The sequence below is a fragment of the Eptatretus burgeri genome, chromosome 18, assembly GCF_056783735.1.
Source record: "Eptatretus burgeri isolate ZD-2024b chromosome 18, Ebu_testis_v1, whole genome shotgun sequence".
Taxonomy (NCBI): Eukaryota; Metazoa; Chordata; class Myxini; order Myxiniformes; family Myxinidae; genus Eptatretus; species Eptatretus burgeri.
Window position 1 is genome coordinate 12,457,695 of NC_140978.1, and position 25,122 is coordinate 12,482,816.

The following is a 25,122-nucleotide window of genomic DNA, read 5'->3' on the forward strand; positions in this document are numbered from 1 at the left end:
TTCATTGAGTCTTCTTACTCGGCTTACTTAAGACCTGTATCTTACATATTAGTGAGATGGAACCATACCCCATAAATTCCTCAATTTTTTTGCGGCTTCAGAAATGGTGTGTTTGTGTATGTGTGTGTGTGTGTGTGTGTGTGTGTGTGTGTGTGTGTGTGTGTGTGTGTGTGTGTGTGTTTGTGTATGTGTGTGTGTGTGTGTGTGTGTGTGTGTGTGTGTGTGTGTGTGTGTGTGTGTGTTTTCATCCATCTGTCTATCATTGGTACGTGTTCCATGTAAAAGCCAAATATCTACATAACCTGATAATATTGGAATACCAGTCTTCTTTTACACATTGTTAGCTCACCTGAACTTTAATCCGATGAGCTTCTGTGACCTCGCAGTGTCCGTAGGTGAGGGAGGGAATCAGTCAGTCATTCATTCCGTAAACACTTCAGTCATTATCACTTGAACTTAAACACGTTTTTGATGAAACTTTGCCACGAGCTTCATATCTGATGCCTAATGAAGGTTTATTGACCGTATCAACATGTGCTCATTAAGAGTGTCTGGGGGTGGGGTGGTTGACCTCCCCACCCCACCCCCTACACCCCCCCCCCAGAGGATGCAGGTCGCATCATTGGGTGAGGGCACGAACGCGCTGCTGATCAGGTCAGGTCAGGAATGGGAGCATGCGCCGGAGCAGCGTGTCGTAGCGTCCACTTTCCGCCAGTACTCCAGGGGCTTCCGTCTGGCCATCTCCCATGCAGATGCCTGACCCATCCCCATATTCTTGAGATGCTGATCAACCAGCTGCAACCACGAGGAACGTGGTTGGCCCATTGGCCTCCTCCACTCACGAGGCTCCCTCGCTGAGAAAATCTGGTGAGCAGGATCAGCGTCAGGAAAACGAGCCACATGTCCATACAGCAGCAGCTGATGCTCATGGACTAAGCAGGTAACAAATCTCATTGAGTCTCTCTCAGCAACTGCTCATTGGACGCAAAGTCTGACCAGCGATAGCCAATGATTCTCCAAAGAGACCTGGTACCAAAGGAATTAAGTCTCCATCTCAGATCCTTGGTCAGAGTCCAAGTCTCACATCCATAGAGCAAGACTGGAAGCACCAATTACCTAAAGATTCGGACTTCCATCCTCCTGTACAGGTACCGACAGCGCCATACCCCATGATCCAGTGAATCCATGACTCCCCAGGCCCGACCCAGACATCTATTGACCTCTGGCTCATAGCCAACAGAGACATGAATATCACTGCCAAGTTAAGTGAATCTCTCCGTGACCTCAACATCCTCAAGACAAACAGGCACAGACAAGATAGCAACATCCAATATATATTTGAAAGCCTGGAAATTAGTTCTGACCCAGGAAACCCGTAACCCAGCAGTTCCGACTCCTCATTCATTACCTCGAGGGCCCCAAAGGGATAACCAGTCTCCACAAAGATGACTGCATCATCTGCGAAATCAAGGTCAGCGATCTTGACATTCCCAAATGATGCACCAGAGCTTCATCTCTTTGACATCCTCACCAGAATCCATTCCATACAAGTGCTGAAAAGTGTGGGGGCCAGTACACACCCCTGACGAACTCCAGTAACAACTGGAAATAAGTTGGAGAAAGTATCACCACATCTCACAGCACTCTCAGTGCCAGAGTATCGTTCAGACATCAGATTCTTCAGTTTTTGTGGCACCCCACGAAGACCAAGAATCCTCCAGAGGGCATCCCGATTCTTTGAATCGAATGCTTTGCAGAGATCAACATAGGCTTCAAGCAACCCCTGCCGAAACATTTGTCTGCCTTCGGTAAGGACCTGAAGAGCAAGGGATACGGTCGATCATTGACCTTTTTGGTGTAAAGCCTGACTGCTCTGGGCTCTGCTACTCAAGCAGATGGTGGCAAACCCTATCACAAATTATCCGAGCAAATACCTTGCCTGGCACTGAGAGAAGCATCACCCTTCGGTAGTTGTTGTAGTCCTGGTGATTATGCTTCCCTTTCCTGAGAGGGACAAGGCCCCTCTTCCAGTCAGTTGGGATGATGCATGTGTTGCAGGCAGAGCACAGAACTACATGCAACGACACGACTACAGCATTTCCATCAGCCTTGAGAAATTCAGCATGGATGCCACAGATCCCAGGAGCTTTTCTCCATTTCAACTGGTTCACCACAGTCTGTGTTTCCACCAACAGAGGTGGATCACAGTTGATTGGAGGGTCAGCAATTGGGATAGTAACATCCCTGTCATCTAACTCGACAGCTGGTGGAGTATCCGGCCCAGTGGGCCTTCACTTCGGACATCTCTATCAAGAGCCCACCACCCTCTGCTCTAACTGCAGGACACCGAGGGACGGGCTTGGAGGAACGCATTGTGTGAATTCCCCTCTAAAGAGGATGAGAATCACTTGACCACAGGTGATGCTCTACCCCTTCACAGATTCCTCACACATAGGCCTTCTTCTCCACCCATAGCTCACATACAGTTTTACGCTTCACCTCCCTAAACAGTCCTGTTCTGTCATTAAGCCTGGCTCTGCGACTCTGGTCAATGGTATCCAGTGTTCCTTGGGAGACAAAATTCTTCTTCGCCATCCGGTGAGTGCCAAGACATCCACCGGCAACATTAAGGATGGTGGTCTTGAAGGCACTCCACAACTCTTCAGGATTCCCCAAAGCACCCAGACCCCCCAAATCCACACTCAGCCTGTTCGCAAACCACACAGCTACCCTCTCATCCTTTGAGCTAGCCAACATCCAGCCTATGTTGGGATGGTACCATTCTCCCAGAGTTAAGCTGCAACTTCAGAGTTGCTACAACAAGCCTGTGGTTGGTATTGACGAATTGAGCACTCCGGTAGACCCTGCGGTTCTGGATCAACCATCAATGAGCACATGGTGAATCTCCTTTGCCACACCACCAGTGTTGGAATACCAAGTCCAGCAATGAGCATGTGGGTGCTGAAACCATGAACCAGCCACCCTAAGTTGATGACTTCTTGCAAAGCCAAGGAGCTTAGTGCTATTCTGAATCACATTTCCAGACCCATGGGGACCAACACATGTCTCATAACCATCCCCATCAGTTTCAGTTGATACATTGAAATCCCCCAAGATGAGAAGAGTATCTCACCTGGGGCACTGATCCACCACAGATTCTCACCTCAGTCAGAGCATATTCAGAGACCAGGCAAACAACACCGAAGGAGTGACGAATCCTTCGTTTCATAATACGCTCGTTGACCTCAATTATCATTGGAGTCAAGTTATTGGACACGGCTCCAGCAACTCCTTGGGCATGGTAACCTTCAGAGCGACCAGACCAATATGGTAACCATCAGAGCGACCAGAACAGAGCGACTCGGTGTGATCACTCACCATGATCTCGCCACTATCTGGTCTCCGAACCTCAGAGAGTGCTGCAATACCTATATTCAAATGCTTGAGCTCAGATGACAACAGACAGGTGATCATCCTCTCTGAGAGATGGGACATTCCAGCCACCCACCCGAAGGGACCGCCTCAGGTTAACCCAAGGAGGTGTCGTCCATCTGGTGGACGACACCTCAGCAGCACTCTGCCACACACCACTGGAATCTGACCCTGGAGGTTTACCCCATGGTTTTCCTCCTATCATTAAGGAATGGGGGTCCCGAAGGCTTGCCCCAATCCTGTCATACGGTGATCTACGCTGCGGAGGGCAGCAGCACAGGAGGTACTCCCACGGAGGAGGTTTGCAGATTTCCTTACATTGTAGGTTTTGCGGAATGAAGTGTTTTACTGTGGCCGGACTGCAAATCCTGCCACCAACCTCCTAAAAATAAAGAAGTAACTCAATTGCAGGAGGACGTCCGCAGACACCGTTGTGCACTAGAAATGGATGGCTGTTGGCTCATAAGGAGCTCCTCCACCCTTTGACAGGTTTTGTTTTTAATCCTGCTGGGTGTCCACCAGTGTGACCACTCCTTGGCTTTTTTCACAAGATCTTGGCTATTCGTTGTTCACCTTGGCGTCATGGTTTTCTATAGGTTTTCTATTATCATCGCTTTTCCGAAACCTTGTGAATTCTTGGCTTTATTCATTGGCTCACCTTGGCATTTATGAAAATGAGGAGTGGTCACACTGGTGTCCCCCCTCGTCACCAGAAAACCTGGTGGGGCGATGGTCTAGTCGCCGACAACCCAGCCATCAAACAGGCTAGTTTCAACACGAGCTGCTGATGCAGTGGCCCTATTACAAGTACAATGCACTCACTTCGCTGACCTCAGAAGGATGACAAACTGAGTCAAACCCACTTGGTGTTGATTCAACAGCTGACAGGAGCTGAAACTCAGGACCTGAAGATCCCAAGCCAGCCCCCCTAACTGCTAAGCCAACACCAGGCTTATCTCCATGACTGACATCCCACCTTGAATCATTTATTTATATACACTTTACCAGCACCACTACTGACGCATACAACCGTGAATTATTTATTCATTTATATCTACTTTACCATCTTCACCGCAATCACACAAGTTTTTATTTATTTATTTATGTACATACACTTTACCATTTCCACAAACTCCATATTTATTTTGTTTAAATGTAAAATTTACACATCCCATTTTAAGGGGCAGTTGGAGGCTTTGTCTTCTCCAAGAACTTGCATCATTGCTTGTTTTTTTAATACAAAATCAAAGCTCATGGAGGAGCTTTGTTTGCATCCTTTTGAGCTGCAGCTATTCCAAAAGTTTTTCAAACTTTCTCCTTGCTCTGAGAGCTCTGTCAGTGTTGTTTTTTTTCTTTGCAATTGGAAATATTGTGTTTTACAATGGGCGTTCAGAAAGTTTCTCGCCAGACATTTAACGACACGTTATGACCCAACTGATTTTGCAGATGAAAAAAATACTCAACGCTTTAATGTGTTTCTTTTTTAAACAGCCCTACTGTTTATATTTGCAAGACTTGTATACAAAATGATCCACAAAGTCAGTCAACACAGTTTTGAAAAACGGGAAGACTGAAATTGGAGCAATGATAAAAAGGATTGATGCTAAATGGAAATCGTGAGGACATGGTGGCAGTACGGGGTGATGCCCATCCATACGTCATTTTATAAACTGGGCAGATAAATTTGTGCAAGGGAGAACCAGCACTGAGGATGAACCAAGATCAGAATTCCCCAGAGATGCCATCCTTACTAAAAAGCTGATGCAGTACACAATATTTTCATGATTGGTAGGTCAATAGTTAAACACCTAACTGAGACATTGGGCATCAATGCTGGGTCCGTGCACACCATTCTCTCTGAAACACAAGGGCATGAAAAAGGGTTAAGCAAGTTGGCTGTCCAGAATGTTGAATGCTGATCAGAAAAGGTATATTTTCAGGAAACTTTTTGAGAAGTTTCAAGGAAGCCCAAACAACATCATGAGGATTGTGACGAATGACGAGTCACAGGTTCACCAATTTGTCCCAAGACCAAACAGCAGGGCATGCAGTGAAAACACAAACTTTCTATGCCTCCCTGGAAGGAACTGGAATGAACTGGAAAGCTCATGAACATTTTTCTATGTTGAGAATTGTTGATCGACTGACGACCAACCAAAAAGTGAACCATCAATGGAGGTTCCGATACTGATGAACCAGTATAGTGTGGGCGAGAAGCCATCAAAAACAATACCCATACAAAGTCGAGCATTGGAGTGCTGCTTATTCAGGGAAATTAATCACCCCATATAATCCAGGTTGCAGTGACCACAGTAACTATGACTTTGAACTGCTTCCCCATCCAGCTGAGTCACCAGATTTGGCTCCCACATACTACTTTGTGTTTTTTTGTATACGTAGTTGAGACTCGTGTAAGAACTCGAACACAGAACGGATCAGGATGTAATTGTGCAAAAATAACATCAGAAAGAAGAAGGGTAACCAACAGTAAGGCCAAGGGACAAAATAGACAGAAACGGGCAAAAGGGGATGTGGGTAAGAATGACTGGGTTGGGGAGGATGCAGGGGGTGACAAATGGATACAGAACCAACTCTCAAGAACTTCTTACCCATTTTCCAAATTGAAGCAATGGCTTCAGGGATGTTTCGATAATGATGATGATGATGATTATGAAAATGATGATTCGGTGATCGCAGCATTTGAGGGGTTTCTGGACAATCAGGCCAAGTACTTCTGCAAAACAAGCACAGCCAAGCTGCAGCAGTGCTGAACCAAGTCCATTGAACTTAAGGGGGACTACGTTGAAAATTTAACAAACAATTGAAAGTAAATTATGCTTTCTGTGTCTGGCTAAACACTTCCTCAACAGCCCTCATAACGGAAGTATTTTACACAATAACAAATCGTTCCTCTCCAAATTCCCCCCAAAAAAGAAAAATTGATCACTTTAATACTTTGTTCAGTACTGTCTTTTAACATTAATTCCATCACCTGGTCCAAAGCATTATCTCTCCTCCAAGCCATTTCATTTACCATTGTTGGCATCTTCACTGTAACCTTCACTTTACCATATCAGGCTGCACCCTGCTTTCGTTGCACCTGATCCTGTTTTTGAAAAAGTCCATCTCTTCGGTTTGCTCCCCATTGCACATAATATTACTCGCGCATGCCCAATTTTGCCGACTTGTGACATTTTTAAATTTTTTTTTATTTTTTATTTTAATCTGATCTGATGTACCATACTCTGTGTTACAGAGCATTGGTTCTGCAAAGCAACTGATAGGCCAAGGGTTATGCTGGACAGTTTGCCATGCCTCTCTCAGCAGTAGTTGGGCAGGAATTTTGAATTTGGCCATGCTGCCGGCGATGGCTGGTTTACTCTTCGCGAAGGACACTGTGGAATATTTAACATTTACAAACTAATGCTGGCAGACGGGATGCCCAGTTTGTACATCCGAGGGACGGCACACACACATTGAATCACCCTGCCAGTGAAACGCCGGGATAATCGTTTATAACTGGGTCAGGATTCGAACCCAAGACAGACAGCTGAGTGGCGAGTGTGCGTACCTGTAGGCTATGCTGTCACCCCATTTCTTTTAATACATGTCTGATATTAAAAATAAACATGGTAGACGTATGAAAATGAGGATGCTTTGCGTGAAGGCTCAGAATTTATAATGCTGCTTTTTTTCCCTTGCTGTGTAACATCTCGGTTCGAATGAAAAGCATTGTACAACCTCTCATTGACAGGTTTCCAAAACGAAATAGAGTATTTCTGACTTCACTGTGTTTGTCTAACTTGCAGTTTAAAAATGGCTGCATAAGTGCCCTTTTTGTGTACACCTCGTCGAGGCTCGTATGAGAGCTAACGCAACACACAACGAACAGCAAGGGGGGCATCAACAGCAAGGGCATGAGACAAGAGGAGAGGACAAAACAGTGGGGAACAGAGACATTCGGAGATCTGTGGAAGGGAGACGGATGGAGCGGGGTACACGGGGTATACAAGATGGACATTTACAGGGACTTTCAGGAAGGAAAGCATGGAATTTGAAGGAGGTGGGTTTGGATGGATTAACGGGGGTAGAAAAGATCGAGGATTTGGATGGGGGATGATATGAGGTGGTGGTGAACAGCTGTTTTGAAGGCCTGGAGGGAAGAATGGGATTGAACAGAGTGAGGGAGTTTATTCCAAAAGCGGGGGAAAAAAGAGGAATGAAAGAGTGAAGCTGAGCAGTGATTCATGATTTTGGTAGTTTTACCAGAAGGGGGTTGTTGGCAGACCTTGAGCACCCTGCGGAAATATGGTGGGGACAAATCGCAGACAGAGCAGGGGGTGCAAGACCGGAGAGGAGATGGTAGAAGACAGAAAGACCACCAACCTGCCTGCGGTGAGAGAGTGAGAGGCCCAAAGACTCAGCCTCATCGCGGGAGATGCCAATGATCCGAAATGCCTTGGTTTCCACAGCGTGAAGCCGAGAAAGGTGGGAGGCAGGAGCACCAGCCCAGGGGGTGAACAGTACTCCATCAGGCTTTGTATGTCGTCAGGAGCTCAGGTGGGCTGAGGAAGGACTTTGCACGATGGAGGATTCCCAGTCGGCGACTGGCTTTGGAGGCGAGGTTTGAAATGTGGCTTTCCCAGGAAAGGTCATGTCAGATAGTGAGACCCAGAAGCTTGAAATAAAGGACTTCTTCCAGAGGATTGTTGAGAAAGTGGATGGGACAAGCCACACGTTTATCCAAACGATCCTTTCGGAGAGACGTAGTGAAAGTGTGAGATTTGTCAGGATTGAAAGACATGTTCCACATGTTGGACCAGTTTGTGAGTTTACCAAGATCTGCAGAGAGCGAAGAAGCTGCTGCTTGCCGGTCTGAGGGATGACAGAAGGTCCGGCAGAGGGTGGCGTCATCAGTAAAGAGATATGGAGGATTTTCCAGAGATTCAGAGAGATTAATTATTGATGAAAACCAGAAAAAGAACACGGCTCAGAACGCTGCCTTGAGGAACTCCAGCCTGGACAGGAAGAGGGGATGAAAGAACTCCATTTAGGGCCACAAGTTGACTGTGACAGGAGAGGAAGTCTGTGAGCCATGAGTGGAGATGGCCATTGATACCATAGGAAGAGAGTTTAGTGAGCAGGGCGGGGTGCCAGACCGTGTGAAAAGCATGCGATATGTCCAGGGATATGGCTGATTTCATGTCTGGCATTGAGGACCTCCATCCATTGTTGGGAGAGCAGAAGCAGCATATCCAGGGTAGAGTGACCTGGTCTGAAACCAAATTGATGATCGGAAATCAAGCCATTGGAGAAGAGGAAGGATTTAATGTCTGAAGCGATGATTGATTCCATAACCTTTCTGATGATTGGGAGAAGGCTGATTGGTCTGTTGTTGCAGGGATATGTTTTAGCACCCTTTTTATGCAGGGCAGTAATGTTTGCTGATTTCCAAGCAGATGGCAGATGACCTTGAGTAAATGAGAGGGTGAATAGAACAGAGAGAGGGTGAGCAAGAGCAGAGGAGCAGGTTTTTAGGACACGTGGGTTGATGCTTTGTGGACCGGTTGCAGAATCTGAGTCGAGGTTTGACAGCAAACTCTCCACCTTGTCAGGAGAAAAGGACACAGAGTCCAGGGACAGTTGGGTGCGACTGAGTAAGGTGGGTAGAGAAAGTGATGGGTTTCGGACATAAGATTTAGATGCAAACACCGAGTTTAGGCATTCAGCCTTTTTATATGCGGTATCAGCAGTGTGCCAATTTGCGGTAAGGGAGGGGATGGAGGGGGAATATACATTTGACAGAGAAGAGAAAATTTGCAATGGAAAACTCATCTTTATAAAGGCTGTAGTTGGTTTGCTTTGCTGACGTTGCTTCACCTTCTTTCCCACTGCTGTTAGCATACCTCTCTCAACACTTGGGTGAGAAAATTTGTTGTCAACATGAAATTTGCACAATGCAATAATCCCCCTTATTTAACAACAAATAATTTCACAAGATATATATATATATATATATATATATATATATATATATATATATATATATATATATATATATATATATATATATAAATATATATCTGATCCGATAATTTGAGCAATAAGTTAGAGCAGACCTGGTCTCCGGTGACGTTTCCTCACTGCACAGCCAGCTTCCTCAGGCCAATGGACCCCGAGCCTCGGCACATATCCGGTTTTTATTGGTGATGTGAGTACTCTTTTTCAGTCATGTGCTGGTTCTCTAGGTGAAATGGAGAAGTGCTTTTTATTTTTATTTTGCAAACCTCAAGCAAAGTAAACGTCAATTCACATCGTCGGTGGGCTGCTCTGCTTTTTTTTTTGTTTTTACTTCCATGTGATCTGGTGTTGTATGTGTGTGTGCTTGTTGTTTTTGTGTTTCCATGTCATGAACGTGGCTGGCTTTATGTCCGGGTTGGACGTAATAAGGTGTGGGTTTTGTGATTGTTTGGGGTTCCTGTTGGGTGTTGTACACACGTGGATTCGGACGAAACTTGGTGGACAGATTAGGTGTGACAAGGATGAATTGATTCAATTCCCTGAAGGTCCGGATCCGAATTTTTTTATTTATTAATTTTTTCATTGATTCTTCAGCATTGAGAGATGGGGCCCAAAATGATGCATAGCACTATATTTCAAAATGTTGTTGACGGGTTGTGACAAAACCTGGCGGATGAGTTGGGTAGGTGATAAGAAGAAGCGAATTAGATTTTGGTTCAGGTCTGGATCCAGATCCGGCCTATCAGTGGGATACAAGACATCAACTCTTCAGCCTGGCGGAGGTTGGTGCTCTCCTGAGTGCTGTTCTAGTTGTAGTTCTGTTATTGCTTGCGGCCTTGCCAAAAGAAGCAGTTTAACAATACTTGCTGAGCTTTGCTGAGTTGCACAGATCAACCGATAGCTCGCCGCTGTTTTAAAGGCCATAGTGTATTATTGGCCTCCAGATTTATTTTACACTGCCTCCCATTCGTAAAGGCATTGCGTAGACTACATCATCCATCATTGTGGAATTACACATTTTGGGCTACTGTACAATGTGATAAAATCTGGTTTCACATGCTTCCCCCCACTCTCTCATGGTTAATTCGTCGAGCAGGCTCCTCTCGTTTGCCCTTTTTGTGAAGATTCACTGCGGCTGTTCTCCCTCTTCATTTCAACAGCCGTCTTCACTGTCTTGAGCTAAATAGAAACTGGACCAGCCTTGCTGCCATCAGCAGGCTTGTTAAAACCTGTCACACATAGCACCCCTTTCATCAAGCACAAATCAGATTCTGGAAATTAAATATGAAATGCTATTTGACCCGACTAGCCTGGGCGTGGAACAAGGATGACTGAAAGTAGGAGGGTTTCGCGTGAAGCTGTTGATGTGCCGTCATGTTCAGGAGGGATGGAGTTTGTGATGGTGGCAGAAAGAAAGAATAGTTACGTCTGTATATTTCATGGTAGAAGACAGACTCTGTGCTGACGACAGCCAAACAGACATGAATGAAGCCTTGGCACAGCTGTGCAGGGATTGGGAACGGATGTGAAACCATCCACTGCATGGGCAGGCTGCCTTTCAGCAGTGCCCCCACCACTTCTGCCATTCTATTCTAGCATGCTTGGAGCCCCCTTGTTAACATTAAGTGCAACATATTGAGAACACGCTTGACAAATTGCACATGTAGGCTGAGGCAAGCCTTGAGGCATGTGAAATGGTAAACATCTGCTTAAAATCAAAGCCTGACACGATTGTGAAAATTTGAGTTTTTAATAAGTCTTTGTATGGGGCAGGACTTTCTTATTTTGTGTCTCTATTTGAGTTTGAGTATCCATCGTTTGACTCCCATGGCAGTGGAAAACCAACAGGTTGGATGTTTGCCCTAAATGCCACAGTTGGAGCACTCTTCAGATGGTATGATGGCCTCATCTCATTTGTTCAGGCTTGCTTGGCCTCCAGCACACGGTTCACGTGATGATGGATGGGCTACAGAAATACCACCTCCTGCTGCTGGGTTCATGACCCTGCATGTGTCTTGCGAAGGCTTGTGTGGTGTCTTATGTGAGGCCTTCGCATCGTAAATTGATGAGGCAAGCAGGCAGGCCCAAGTCAGGGCACCTGTCATCAAGAAAACTTGCATTGTACAACCAATGAGAGACACTCTGCTGCAAAGTTCCACACCTGTTACTGTTCTGGCCTTTAGTGTTGTTAACTCGGAAGAGATTCATTATTTTACTTAGATAGTGAAGACAAAGGATATAATTGTCTTCCTGGGCAGATTAAAGATGGCAACTTAATAAATGTATATAAACTTTTTTTGTACTTTTTGTTCTATCATATTGTCCATTTCCATGTTCTCTGACGTTTTTTTTCTTTCTCTTCTTCTGTTTCTTCAAAAAACACCTGAAATCCCACCTTTAGGCGAGGGCTGTCTTCAGTTGTGGGGTGTTCTGGGTTGGTTTGCTGCTTATTCCGATTACCTGCCTCCTGGGAGATGTCGTGATAGCTACGTAAGTATAAAGCCGCACGGCTATGGCAGCTCTCATGCACAGTTTTGTCTGCACCTTTGCTTTTATAAGATCATTTTTGAACATTTTGAATTTTTAAAGGAGGTTTGAGGATCACTTCCATGTCGGGTTTTCACACTGAGCTCGAAACTGCAGCTGGCAGTCCACCTGGCTGATACGTTTGACTGGTTTAGTTTCCTTATTATTTTTCTTCTTCTTCCACCTCCATCGAGTTCTTCTCCCCTGACCGAGTCGACCAAGTGAGACTTTTAGCAGTCCAGCAAATGGGCGCTCTGCATTTTTTTTTTTTTCAACATGCTGTACTCTTTTCCTGGCTTCGTCTCCTTCCACCCACCTCCATTTGCTTCCGGTTCTGGTTGTTAAATTTGCTTCCACGACCATCCACTTGTTTTAAACCCAAGATGCCTGGATGCCGATATGCTGTTGAATAGGATCCGGTCGGTGATCATGGAATGCTGAAAGTATTTATTCTACGTTCACGTAATTATTTACCGGGCACCTTTATTACTCCCTCTGGATGTCTGTCATGCATTGCTTTGTCACCGTGACACGTGTGCGCTAACAAAACTAATTATTCAAGGGATGTACAAGCATTTGCAGCAGCTGCCTCCATTAGACGTCACTACGGGGCAGCTGTCATTTAGCATTGTGTGATCTCCATCCGATGCTCACACAAGATGAACAAGCGGAGTTATACAATCTCCAAGCTAAAATGTCACATTTTGTTTGCATGTAAACAGCTTAAGTAATCGACTTTCTTTACGATTGAAATTTTCCTCTTTAGTTTTTTTTCTTTCCGACAGGTGAGAAATGGTAAGCTCGTCGATACCATTTTGAGAGGTTATGGTGCATTGCACCGTGCCGGTGGGTAATTCGGTCACAATGACCGTAACATAATTACGAACTGCATTTCCTCAAAGAAGAAAGCCACTGCAACCATTTTGTGACAAAATTCTCCTGCAACTACCACTAGCAAACCAACAGGACCCCTCTCTAATGGCGACTTGAGGTGAACAATTGTAGCGCACGTCATGTTGACAAAGAAAACCGTGCATGGGTTGTTTTGTGTTTTTTGCCCTTTGGAGCACATCCCTTTTTGGATATCTCTGAGTTTACCTGTCCAGAATCTTTTCCCTTTAGTAGATTCCAATCCTAACTACTGTTGCTCATCGTTGGGTAACTTCGGACGTGATTGATGCAGTATTCTATTGTGGAAGCCAGAACAGAAGACGGTGCAACTGGAATCAAACGTTTAATTGCATTTTGAAAGTGGTGTTCAACTTTTCAGGAAATAAAAAGATCCACCTTCTCAAGTAATTATTATAATCTAATTGCCAACGGTTTTCTGTTACCCTGTAGTATAGCGTCGCATATCATGTACGTGCAGCATTTAACTTCACGTATTGCGTCCATTCGTTTGTCTTCATGCATGTAATGGCAGATTTATATTGTTTGCTTTGAGGATATATTTCTCTCCGATCTGCTGTATGTTAATGCCGGTAATCGCAACCACAATGCTGTACGTGGGCAGGATTAAACGCACGCTCTACAGGACTCTCATTGAGGAGGTGCAGGAGTCTGAGGCTGAATGTCAGGACCCAGCCAAGGTTGTCCAGGAGCATCTTGTTGGAAAAAGGTGAGATGTGAACCCAGACACTGATCTGCACAGAGATTTCGATGAACATGAGGTACTTACCAAACTTGCTGAACTCGTGGAGTTCTTCTTGCTATTGATCTGTTTCCCTGTGGAGTCAAATTCAATCAAAACTGGTATTCTGGTGAGATGCAAGCTGCGTTTTGCAGTGCTGTCCTGGCAGCTGGCTGAATCATCTGCATACTGGTTTTGGATCTTATTAAGGTCCCATTGTGAAAACAATAAGTCACTTACTTTGTACTTCGGACCTGGCAAAGTTATTTGCCAATAGATTAAAATATGCAAGTTAATTGTAAACCCCCCAAAAATATGTATATATATATATATATATATATATATATATATATATATATATATATATATATATATATATATATATATATATATTAGGGATGTGCATGTTAGATGAAGTTAATGGTGAAAATAGCAGTACATAGAAGTGAACTGATACCGATTATGTAGAGGTGTGGATATGGCACAGGCACAATGGGCCAAATGGCCTAAATGTGTATGCAAGTTTTTTTTAATAAGTTTTTAAAATGTTTATTATATGCTTTAGGTTTGTAGAAGAACTATGACACAGAACAAATCAGGACACAACATAACAATGGGAACAGCAGGAGACTGGGGAAACACAAACAGTAGGGTGGAGGGATTAAGTAGATGGACAAACGAGGGATGCAGGTAATAATGAGGGGTAAGGGAGAACGCAAAGAGTGGACAATATCGACACATAAGAAATTTTTTTGGGAAGGTATGGGGGGGTGGGGGGTGAAGGTGGGAAAAAGAGGAATAAATGAGTGGAAATGAGCATTGAGTCTGTATTTTGGTAATTTCACTAGGATGGGGTTGCTGGTGTACTGCATGCATGCTGTAGATACCTGGGGGGGGGGGGGAGGGTGCGAGTCCAGAATTGAGGCGGAAGAAGACAGAGAGATCACCCACCTGTCGTTGACGGCGAAGTGATAAGCCCATCGACTCGGCTTCAATATGAAAGAGTCCAATGATATTGAAAGCCTTGGTTTCCATGGCGTCAAGCTGAGCTAGATGTGAGGCAGGAGAGCCAGCCTGGAGGGGAGAGCATTACTCCAAGGATGAAAGCCTTGTACGTGGACAGGAGCTCAGGTGTGCCAAGGAAGGACTTTGCGCGAAGGAGGATGCCCAGTTGGTGTCTGGCTTTGGAGCATGAAATGTGGCTTGCACAAGAGAAATCATCGCTAAGAGTCAGACTCGAGTGTTTGAGTGACTGAACTTTGAGAGGGTTTTTGAGAAAGTAGATGGAAGGATTTTGCGGTATGGTCCTTTCGGAGAGAGGGGGAGATTATGAGTGTATGGGATTTCTCAGGATTAAAATAATAAACTTTCTTTGTAATAAATGCATATCATTGCAAATTGTACAAGCAAAGTTGGGAAAATATGCTTTTTAATTCATATTTTACTCCATTATCATTTCTTTGTGTGCCGTCCCTCCGATTGATTCATCGATGTGTGTGCTGTTCCTCGGATGGATGTTAAAATGGACGTCCAGTCCGTTGCCACACTTTTGTGGACGTGTACTTTTCAAAGAGTTGGCGAGCTATCGCCGGCACCTTCGCCATATTCCAAATTCCTGCCCTCACTACTGCTGGGAAGGAAATGGCAAACCACCCAGCATAATCCGTGCCAAGAAACCGCTTCGGCAGCACCGACACACTGCAACAGAATGTGGCATGTCAGAATCAGAAGCAGTCATTTCTTTAGGGTTATAAGGGCAGCTTAGTGTGTGCAACGGATGTTGGATTTAGCCGATCATGAAATAGTGACATTGATGTCTTACCGAGTTGTTAATGATGCAAACGTTATTAATTAATATTAATGATGTAAACGTTATTTTGTTCTTTCTCTCTATCTCTCTCTCCCCCCTCATGAAAAGCAATTGCAATCTCATTTTTAGCTCACTTGGAATGTCGTTCCGGGGAGCTTATGGGATGTCACGTCGTCCGTCCGTCCGTCCTTCCGTCCGCATATACTTGCAACTTCTTCTCCGAAACTACACATATGATTTCGATGAAACTTTAACACAATTTTCAGCACCGTGAATGCACCAAAGTTTGTTCATTGCATTAAAAAAAAAATCGGGACCTCAGGGGGTCTGTGGAGGTTGCCCCCCAAAATAGGTATTTGCTTTCTTCTCAGAAACTACACATGCCGTTCTTATGAAACTTGACCACAACCCTCATCGTCCGTGATATACCAAAGTTTGCTCGTGGCATTAAGAAAATCTGCGTCTGAGGGGGTCTACGGAGGGAGTTTATGGGGGGGTCCCCCCTCCCCGCAAAGAGATATTTGCTTTCTTCTCAGAAACGACACACAAATTCCGATGAAACTTGACGACAATCTTCATCACCCATGGTTTACCAAAGTTTGTTTATGATATTAGAAAAATCTGGCTCTGAGGGGGTCCAAGGGGGGTTGACCCCCCAAAATATGTATTTGCTTTCTTCTCAGAAACTACACACACAATTCTGGTGAAACTTGATCACAACTTTCATCACGCATGATGTACCAAAGATTGTTAAAAAAAAAAAATTGGGGTTTAAGTGTGTACCGAGGGGAGGTGGGGTTGGCCCCCAAAAGAGGTACTTTCTTCCTTCTCAGAAATTACACACACAATTCCGATGAAACTTGACCACCGCCTTCATCACCAGTGATGTATTAAAGTTTCTTCACAACATTAAAAAAAAAATTGGGGTCCAAGGGATTCTACTTGGGGGTTGCCCCCCAAAATATGTATTTGCTTTCTTTAAAACCACACACACAATTTCAATGACACTTGACCACAACCTTTATCACCCGTGATTTACCAAAGTTTGTTCGTGGCATTAAAAAAAAATCCATAGGTATTTACTTTCTTCTCCATTACATATTTTGTGGGTCATCCATGCCCACCAGTGGTTCCCTGGTTATCATATCCAGCCGCTACCAGGTGAGCACCCAGGGGTACTGCCCCTCTGTTTGAAATTGGCTTCTTGTCTGTCGGCTCTGGAATCCCTTCTGGACAACATTGTTGTCAAGAGACTGCCGACTGGTTGGTACTGGCCATTCAGCAGCAAAAAATAAAAGGGTTTGTGTGTCAGCCTGGAGTTGATGTTTTGATTGTTGTGTTGCTTTGAATTCAACAAAACTCGGTTCTTATTTTTCTTGCTTAATTTCTGACAGTAAAACGATACCAGCTCTTTATTTTATTTTTGAAACATCTTATTTTTAATTTTCAGGACGAAATTTGATTGTGCGCCGGGATTAGATGCCACCACAAGGTTTTTGACTGTAGTGGGAATCAGAGTTATAATAACATTTGGAATGCCGCAAGGTTGTACAAGTTGACATAAACAGCCATAAATAGAGTTGGTTCACAAAGATGAAAGGCAAGTTGTTTGTCTCGTTCTAACCCAACGTGATCATCAAAGCAGACTTCAATTTGCTCGTAATCCTGTAAACATGGGTGTGTGAGATTTGAACGCTTTGATGTCCATAATAACGGTGTGATGGCTTTCCAACGTTCAAAACCGCTGACCTATTCATACCTGTAGAATAATGACCGCTTTTTGGATGATGTGCCTGAATTTATTAAGGCATTAAGGTTGCATTGACTTTCTGCATTATCATCGAAGGTGCTTTATCTGCAATCAGCTTCTGGTGTAAGATATCCATTGTAGACTAAGACTTTTTGGTGCTTTCGGGTTGTGCTTCGTCTTCACTGAATCTCGATTTCCTAATCTCTTAACATTCATTATTTTGCACAGGTGGATAAATGTTCTGCACCCACCCAGAGCACTACATTATAAGGTGATGAGAAATGCATGCAGCTTTCCCAACGTGACCTGGCTAGACAACGCATATCGTGCCAACACTGTTTCCTTTGATTTGAGGATCAGTCTCATGACTACAATTACTCTTAAATCTCATTCTCATGTGAAACTAAGAAGAAAACACAAATGTCGTCATGAAGAGAACAATCCCTCACAGTTTCACGTGCCAGTTTCCACGACCTTGTACTTTTCTACGTGAACTACTGGCTGCCATTCCTCAAAGGCATCCAAACTATTTTGCGTTATTTTCTTTTGAGGCATTTAACTTTCTTATTGGTTTGGTGTAATCTTCACATTTAGATAAAATGTTCAACACTTTTACCTCTACATCATATTCATATATAACGGTCATATAACTAGAGCGACATTCAGTAGAGCACATAACTCCGCCAGGCTGAACTTGTATATATATTGTTACGGCTGTGGAAATTCGCATTACACCATAAAGGGCCCTCAGGTGAGATATCTCCATAGGTACATGTGTAGATAGCCCAAACCCGTTGTATAGAGGGAATTTATGTGATCCATCTGGGCTGCGACGCTTTGAGTTAGTCGTTTTTCTTTCTCTATCTTTTATTTCAAACAAACAGCATCTCAACAACCACGCCATCCCCACCACAGCGCCAACCACACTACAACAACGCCACACCACCACCTTCGCCTTTACCTTCACAACTTCATCCCACATCATCGCTTCTACGGCCATTCCCGCACCACCTGTGAACACTGAACGTCAGGCTGTCTCGGGCCCGTTCGGCGATTGGTGCCAAACGCACCGAGCCGCGAGTGCGAATGGCGGCCTTTTCGAGGAGAAAATTCGGATCAGAAATGCTTCGCGCCCACTTATCCTCCGTCCAATGGGCAAGCGCGAGGCGGCTTGGCCCCGCCTCCAGGCGCGTGGAGGTGAATTCCGTCTTGCTCCGTCTATGCAAATTTTAGGATCAGGGGAGGTTCACGCCCAATTTTGCCCGACCAATGGCTGACCGGGGGGGGGGGGCGGTGTGGGCCCGCCTCCAATCGCGTCCTGATCCGGGAATTTGCATATCGGCGCCTCCTGAGCGCTATAAAGGTGCGAGCGGAAGGCGACTACCGCACTTGAGTTGAGGTCGGAGGAGAGTGTGGAACTGGAAGGAGAGTGTGTCGTCGAGGAGTTGCTTTTGGAGACAAGGAGGGCCGCGTTGGTGGAGTTGAGTCGAGTGCGCGCGGTGGAGCTGCGGGCGGCTGGTCGGGGCAAGGAAGCTCGGGTCCGAGGCAAAGAGGACGGCGGTCGGCAACGAGGTTGCAGTGTGGGGGATCGCTCGTCTCGTCGTGGGACCCAAGCCAGCCAGCCACTCCCCTCTCCCAGGGCTTCAACAATTTCCCCTTCCCCCACGCTGAGATAGTGCAAAAGGGGGCCCCGTTCCTCCCCCACCCCAAACATGGTGTCAACAAGCACGCCAGGGGCCCGGAGTCGGGGCACAGCGGCGCGGACACTTTGCGGCTTGCCCGCCAACGCGTCACGAGGACGCGGGTAAGACCTCCCCGGTCTCGCGGACCTAGCCGCTCCTCTCGGTCCCGCGCACATTTGGCCTACGGGCCTGTCTGCCTCCTTGTCTGTGAGGGTGGCTTCTTTCTTTTGCTTTTGTGTAAATATGTGTTGGCACCGTCTGTGAAGTAAAACTGTGTAAGTGTTGCCGTGTCTATGCGTTACTCGGTTGTATTACATTTGCTTTTTGTTTATGGCTGTATATACGTGCTTTCCGTGTGTCGCGTGATAAAGTGCTTGCATGTTGAACTGTGCCCGTTTCGCTTCGTCTCCTTCCTTTTAATTGACTCTCCATCCTGCTTCATGTAAGGGGTTCGTAGTGTGTGCAACATCCCGGTAATTAATCTGAACCATCCAGGTCGACGATAACACCGCTCGGTTATCCCGATAGTACGGAACGGGCCGCCCAAGCGGCTCGTGTCCGGAGTCGACCTGTGGCGAGGTATGATCGCCCGGTTTACCATCCGCGTGGGTACTTAGGTAGGTCGAGTACTAATATTTTGTATCCCACTGAAAGGCCGAAACTGCATCTGGACCATTTGTCCTTGTCACACACCAAAATCTAATTGGTTTGTTTTTGTCACCTACCCAACTCATCCACCACGTTTTGAAATACTATGCTATATATCGTTTTTGACCCCCATCCTTCAATGGTGAAAAATCATTTGCATAATAAAAAAATTCTCGTATCAGGATCCGAATTCGGATCTTCACCAAAATCGAATCAATTCATCCACGTCACACACCCAACCTGTTCATCAAGTTTCGTCTGAATCCGTCCATAACTTTTTCAGATATCTTTCTTCGGTGAAAACAACTTTGGTGGTGGAGGTAATTCATGGACTTGGTACTGATCACTGTGATACTCCACCAGTTACTGTCCTCCATTCCAACATCCCAAAACGCACTGCAACAAATCCCACAATCTAACCTGAATAATGTGGACGTACAACATCAGAAGTCTATGCTCCAACCTCGTGGATCTTTCTTGACATGTGGCTGCAGCCTCTCCAGACTTCCTGTACATAATTGAAAGCTTTATTTTGCAGGATATTCTGGACTCCCTTGACTTTCCCATCCTGGATTGAATTTTGCATCGCCTTGATGGGATCAACCCATGTCCTGTTGGTGATATTGCACTTCATGTTTGCTCCTCTCTCTCTCCCCCCCGCCCCCCCCCGCAGCCTTTGCACTGCCCTCATCCCTCCTCCCCCCATGACATATGGAATACCTTTGGCTCCATGTCCTCCTCCACAACATATTTTGTCCTTACATTGCTGCTAGTGATGAGTGTCATTTACGAATCACTCTGCCAATGTGGACTCTGTGCATTATACATAACCAAGTCCCTGTTTTTTCTGTCGTAATTTTAACAACCAACATTTTGTTTGACTTCAAATTGTTACTTTCATCACAAACGATGGTGTCACAACAAAGTCCAACTGAGAGGCAGCAGTTCTCTCATTGTCAGTTTTCTGGTTGAAATCGTGCTCAATTGGTCGAGCTCACTTCTTTAACGTGGTGCTGACCAACATTCCTCATAATATCCTCTGCTTCTCATATGCTCCTGGAAGATCATTTGTCTAAGTACTGTAGATCATATCACAGGGATATGATGTACTTTAACGTTTGTTAAAGTACATCATATCCCAACATATCCCTGGCTCTGTTCTGTGATAATCCCAGATGCTAACAACTGTGGCTGTTCAAGTGGTTTGGGCTGCACTCTGCTCTATCTTGCGCTGACAGGCCTCACGTCCCCACTGCTCTAAACATAAATGACACTTGGAATTTATTTCACATTGTCCTTTCTCTAATACATCTATTTATTCCCTCCCACCTCCAGACTTCATGCCCTCTCCCCAGACATTGTTACATGGAACCATATGGAGAAGCTCTTGCTACCAACTGCTCATCTTCTCAGACTGGAAGTCTAATTTGCAATTCCATGGAAGGATTTTATATGCAGTACTGTGTTTTTTTATCATCAACCCATGGTACCTTCCCCTTAGGCCTAACAGTTTTTCAAACAGAAACTTGATGTGATCTTTAAAGTTAACACCAAAGTATACTCCATATCGAGGGATGATATGGGGAAAAATGCCCCCCCCCCATTCAAATGTGTATGCATTGATATGCTCATGGACTCCGAGAGTGAATTCATAAGCATTTAACAGCCATAACTTTTATTCGAGAGCGTTTTCTGAACTACCAATATTTAAAAAGATGCCAAAATGCACAGCTCAAGCACTACTATGAGAGATTGTTAAATCGCTAATTTGTACTTCTTCTCCTTGTGGTTCTTCCCCTCTCAAAACAATGTAAAACTGTAGCCCGACCGACCTCGATAACTGCTGAAGCCATGATGCTGATTCCAACGCGGGGAAGTTACTTTGTCTCTGTGCTAGTGCATGCAACCCCAAATAAATTTTTTTTTAAAAACATGAATCGTTTTATTAGGAAAAGAAATCGATCGTAAACATGGATTCAACCAAATCAGGCCAGGATTGTGGGAGGAGGGAAAGGGACACTGGACAAAACCATTCCAAAAGCGATACATATCCAAACCATCCCCCAAATAAACTGAAACAAGTATTAAAACAATTTAATAACAAAAATGGATTTATTCCATACCAAAATATATAAAACATTAAGCGTTTTATTATTTTTAAAAACGATAATCGCATATCGATATTTCCACATATGTGGTGGTAATACACATCGTGGACTGAAACAAAAGCCAGGATTGAAGGGGGGGGGTTGAGTGTACCAGAAGCTGCATTTAATAACATAGATGGAATTATCCATAACAAAATATAAAACATGAAGCATTTTATTACTTTAAAAAATTACAGAAAAGAGAAAAGAAAATTTAAAAAACAAAATGTAAAAACAAGAGAGAGATGAAATCTCAGAAAAACAACCAAACAAGGTCGGAAAGATGCCACAATATGGCACCACAATCCTTATGAATTACCATCACGACATCTTTTGACGTCCGTCGTTCCATCACAAACCCACAACAAAAGTAAAATGTTAAAAGATCCGATCAGTTTGAAAATTTTTGAGGTTCACCTTGGGCCTAAATTGTATTGATGACGAAAAATTGATGATTGATGACGTCATCGGTCACGTGATTCGGCAGCCATTTTTTTTTTTAAACATCATAACCTTCAAAAATCTTCGAAATGGCCTAATAGATCGAGGCGAAACTTTACAGGTATGATCTGATCACCTATCCATGAGGAACAAAATACTATCCACGTATGACGTCATACGTCACATGGTTTGGCAGCCATGATTTTTTTGAATAATAAACCTTGAAAAATGTTCTTCAGAATGGCTTGACAGATCGAGGGGAAACTTCACCCCCAAGCCTTGGGGTACCAGGGTGTTCATGAATAATGAATAGGTCACATGGTCTGGCAGCCATATTGGATCAAACAAAAATCTTGAAATAATTTCTCTTGAACCGCCTCATGAATCGACATGAAATGTCAAAATTCTGATCTTTTCTACCTGGTCTTTTCTAAATTGCTACCTGGTCGGATGCATGGTCTGGCAGCCAGAATTATTTATTATGTTGAATCTGGGTTCAGGGATTTAAATCAAACTTGGTACAAGTATGTATCGTGATGTAATAATGTGGGCGGAGGCACATCTGGGGACGTCGTGACGTGAAAGAGTGCCCTTCTAATTTTATACATTGTCTAGGCTCATGGAAGAGAAATGACACAGATCAAATCGGGACACAACATCACAAAGGGTACAGCAGGAGAAAAGGTAAAAACCAACAGCAGGGTGGAGGAAGAAAGTGGACGGAGATGGACAAACAAGGGATGCAGGTATTGATGAGAGGTAAGGGAGAACGCAAAGGGTGGACAATGTGGATACATAAGCAAAATTGTGTTTGACCAGTTTGGGATTTTTGTCATGGTCTGAGGAGAGGGAAGAGGCTGCTGCCTGTCTGTCAGAAGGATAAGAGATGTTATGACAGAGAGTGGAGTCATCAACAAAGAGATAAAGAGGATTTTCCAGAGTCAGTGAGATCATTGATGAAAATTAGGAATCATATGGGGCCTAGAACACTGCCTTGGGGTACTCCAGCCTTGATGGGGAGAGGAGATGAGAGGGTTCCATTGAGAGCCACACTTTTTCTCTGAGAGTGGAAGAAGTCAGTAATCCAAGAGTGGAGTTGGCATTGTATTCCATAGGAGGTATCGAAGGCTCGAGATATGTCCAGAGAGACGACCCTGATCTCATGTCTGGTATCGAGGGCATCCACCATTGTTGGGAGAGTAGAAACAGCATGCCTCTTGGAGATGATATGAGATGGGGCTGTTGGAGAAAAGGAATGATTTTATGTCGACTGTGATTATGGATTCCATGATCTTGCTGATGATTTATCTCTCCATCTCCATTATTTATTTATCCCTGTGTCATAAGAGGCGTACAGGGTTGCGTCAGGAAGGGCATCCGGCATAAAACATGTGCCAAATCACTATGCGGATCATACGGATGATCCGCTGTGGCGACCCCGAACGGGAGCAGCCGAGAGCAGAAGAAGAAGATCTTGCTGATGATTGGAAGTAAGGAAATTGGGCTATCGTTAAGGGGATATATTTTTGCACCTTTTTTATGTAATACTGTGAAGTTGGCTGATTTCTAAGCAGATGAAAGATCACTTATGGTAAATGACAGTGAAAATTTGAGGGGAGAGAGAGGAAGCGCAAGAGCAGCAGAGCAGGTCTTTAGGACACGTGAGCTGATGCTGTCCGGTACAGTTGCAGAGTCCGAGCCGAAGGTTGCCAGAAACTTTTCCCCTTTTTCAGGTGTAAAGGATATGGAATTCAGGAGCAGTTGGGTATGACCAGGAAGGATTGGTACAGAAAGGGAAGGGTTAGGGACACAAGATTTTGAGCAAACACAGAATTGAGGCATTCGACCTTCTTATGAGCGGAGTCGGCTGTGATGCCATTTGAAGTGAGGAAAGGGATGGAAGGGGAGTACAAACCAGAGACCGAAGAATGTCGTTACAGCTGTGGAGTAACTCTGGGAAGGGTTGAAACAGCAAAGGGCTTACCTTGGGTAGCCTTCCATGGTTGCTTTATGCAGCTTCTTTGACTCGAAGAGCATGGGAGGAGTCGATTTATTTATATAATCTTAGCCACCTGGGTCTGATTGGTTGAGAGTTTATTGGTTATTCCCTCCATTCACAGGTGAGACATGTGGCTCGGCCATCGGTTTTTAAATTTATTTGTTTATTTATTTATTTGTTGACTGCTTTTGACATTTACATGTGGTGCATGATTGGGAGTCTCGTTGATATGCATTTCTGTCTGCGCTGTCAGTGATAATTCACCAACAAGTGATGGAACCTGTCCGGCAGCTGAGGAGGTGTGCAGCATTGGGATTCTCATTTCTGTACTATTTGGGAATGTCTTTACAGCTGTGGAGGAACTCTTGGAAGGGTTTGAAACAGCAAAGGGCTGACCCTGGGTCGCCTTTCGTTGTTGCTTTATGCAGCTTATTCAACTGGAAGAGCACAGGAGGATTTGATATAAATACAGTGGAAAATCGATATAACGCTCACCGGTGGGGTCCAAAGCGACTAGGGCGTTATAAATGATACAGCGCTATACTGATGCAGTGAAAAATATTTTATATTACATACAAACCAGAACCAAAACACGTGGACATGTACGTCCGCCATCTCGGATTGTTGGGGTTGATGATGAAGCAGTCAAGTTATTTTCTTTTCTTATTTTTTTTAAACAAGAAATAAACACAGGAATTGAATGCATATAGAATATATTTTATTTTTTTAATGTACAATCGAACATTACTTACAAAAAAAAAAAAATACAAAATGTACATTATCACATAAATCGGTAAAATATTTTACGCTTCCTTAATCACAAAACGGATACGGAATTTATATCTTGAAGAATTCGGAATTTATTTCTTGTAGAAATCGGTGATCTTGGTTGGTTTCATGGATGCTCTTGAGAGTCTTCGGGTGTCATCCAGAAGGATTTTAACCTGGTGTATCTTCAAACGAAGATTGGGGTATTCCTGCTCATCCAAGGACTCCAACCAACGAAGACCATAAAGGAAAGACTGTTCAGCTTTGA

The 25,122-nt window shown here is 44.4% G+C and overlaps 1 protein-coding gene and 1 long non-coding RNA gene across 4 annotated transcripts in view; one reads left to right on the top strand and one right to left on the bottom strand.

Moving 5' to 3' along the window:
* Positions 1-25,122, top strand: part of LOC147008622 (phospholipid-transporting ATPase IA-like) — a 449,885-nt gene that overhangs the window by 416,129 nt on the left and 8,634 nt on the right. For 2 of the 3 annotated variants that reach the window (XM_085863761.1, XM_085863762.1), the window contains 2 exons: positions 11,855-11,943; positions 13,493-13,597. In XM_085863761.1, coding sequence (XP_085719887.1) covers positions 11,855-11,943; positions 13,493-13,597 — 194 coding nt within the window. Of the gene's footprint in view, positions 1-11,854; positions 11,944-13,492; positions 13,598-20,834; positions 23,578-25,122 lie in introns of all 3 variants that reach the window. The other variant, XR_015053196.1, reaches the window with a different exon arrangement.
* On the bottom strand, positions 4,728-10,162 carry LOC147008624 (uncharacterized). Its single transcript, XR_015053197.1, has 3 exons — positions 9,552-10,162; positions 6,042-6,166; positions 4,728-5,289 (listed from the first exon to the last, which is right to left on the bottom strand). It is a non-coding gene; the product is annotated as an uncharacterized LOC147008624 (long non-coding RNA).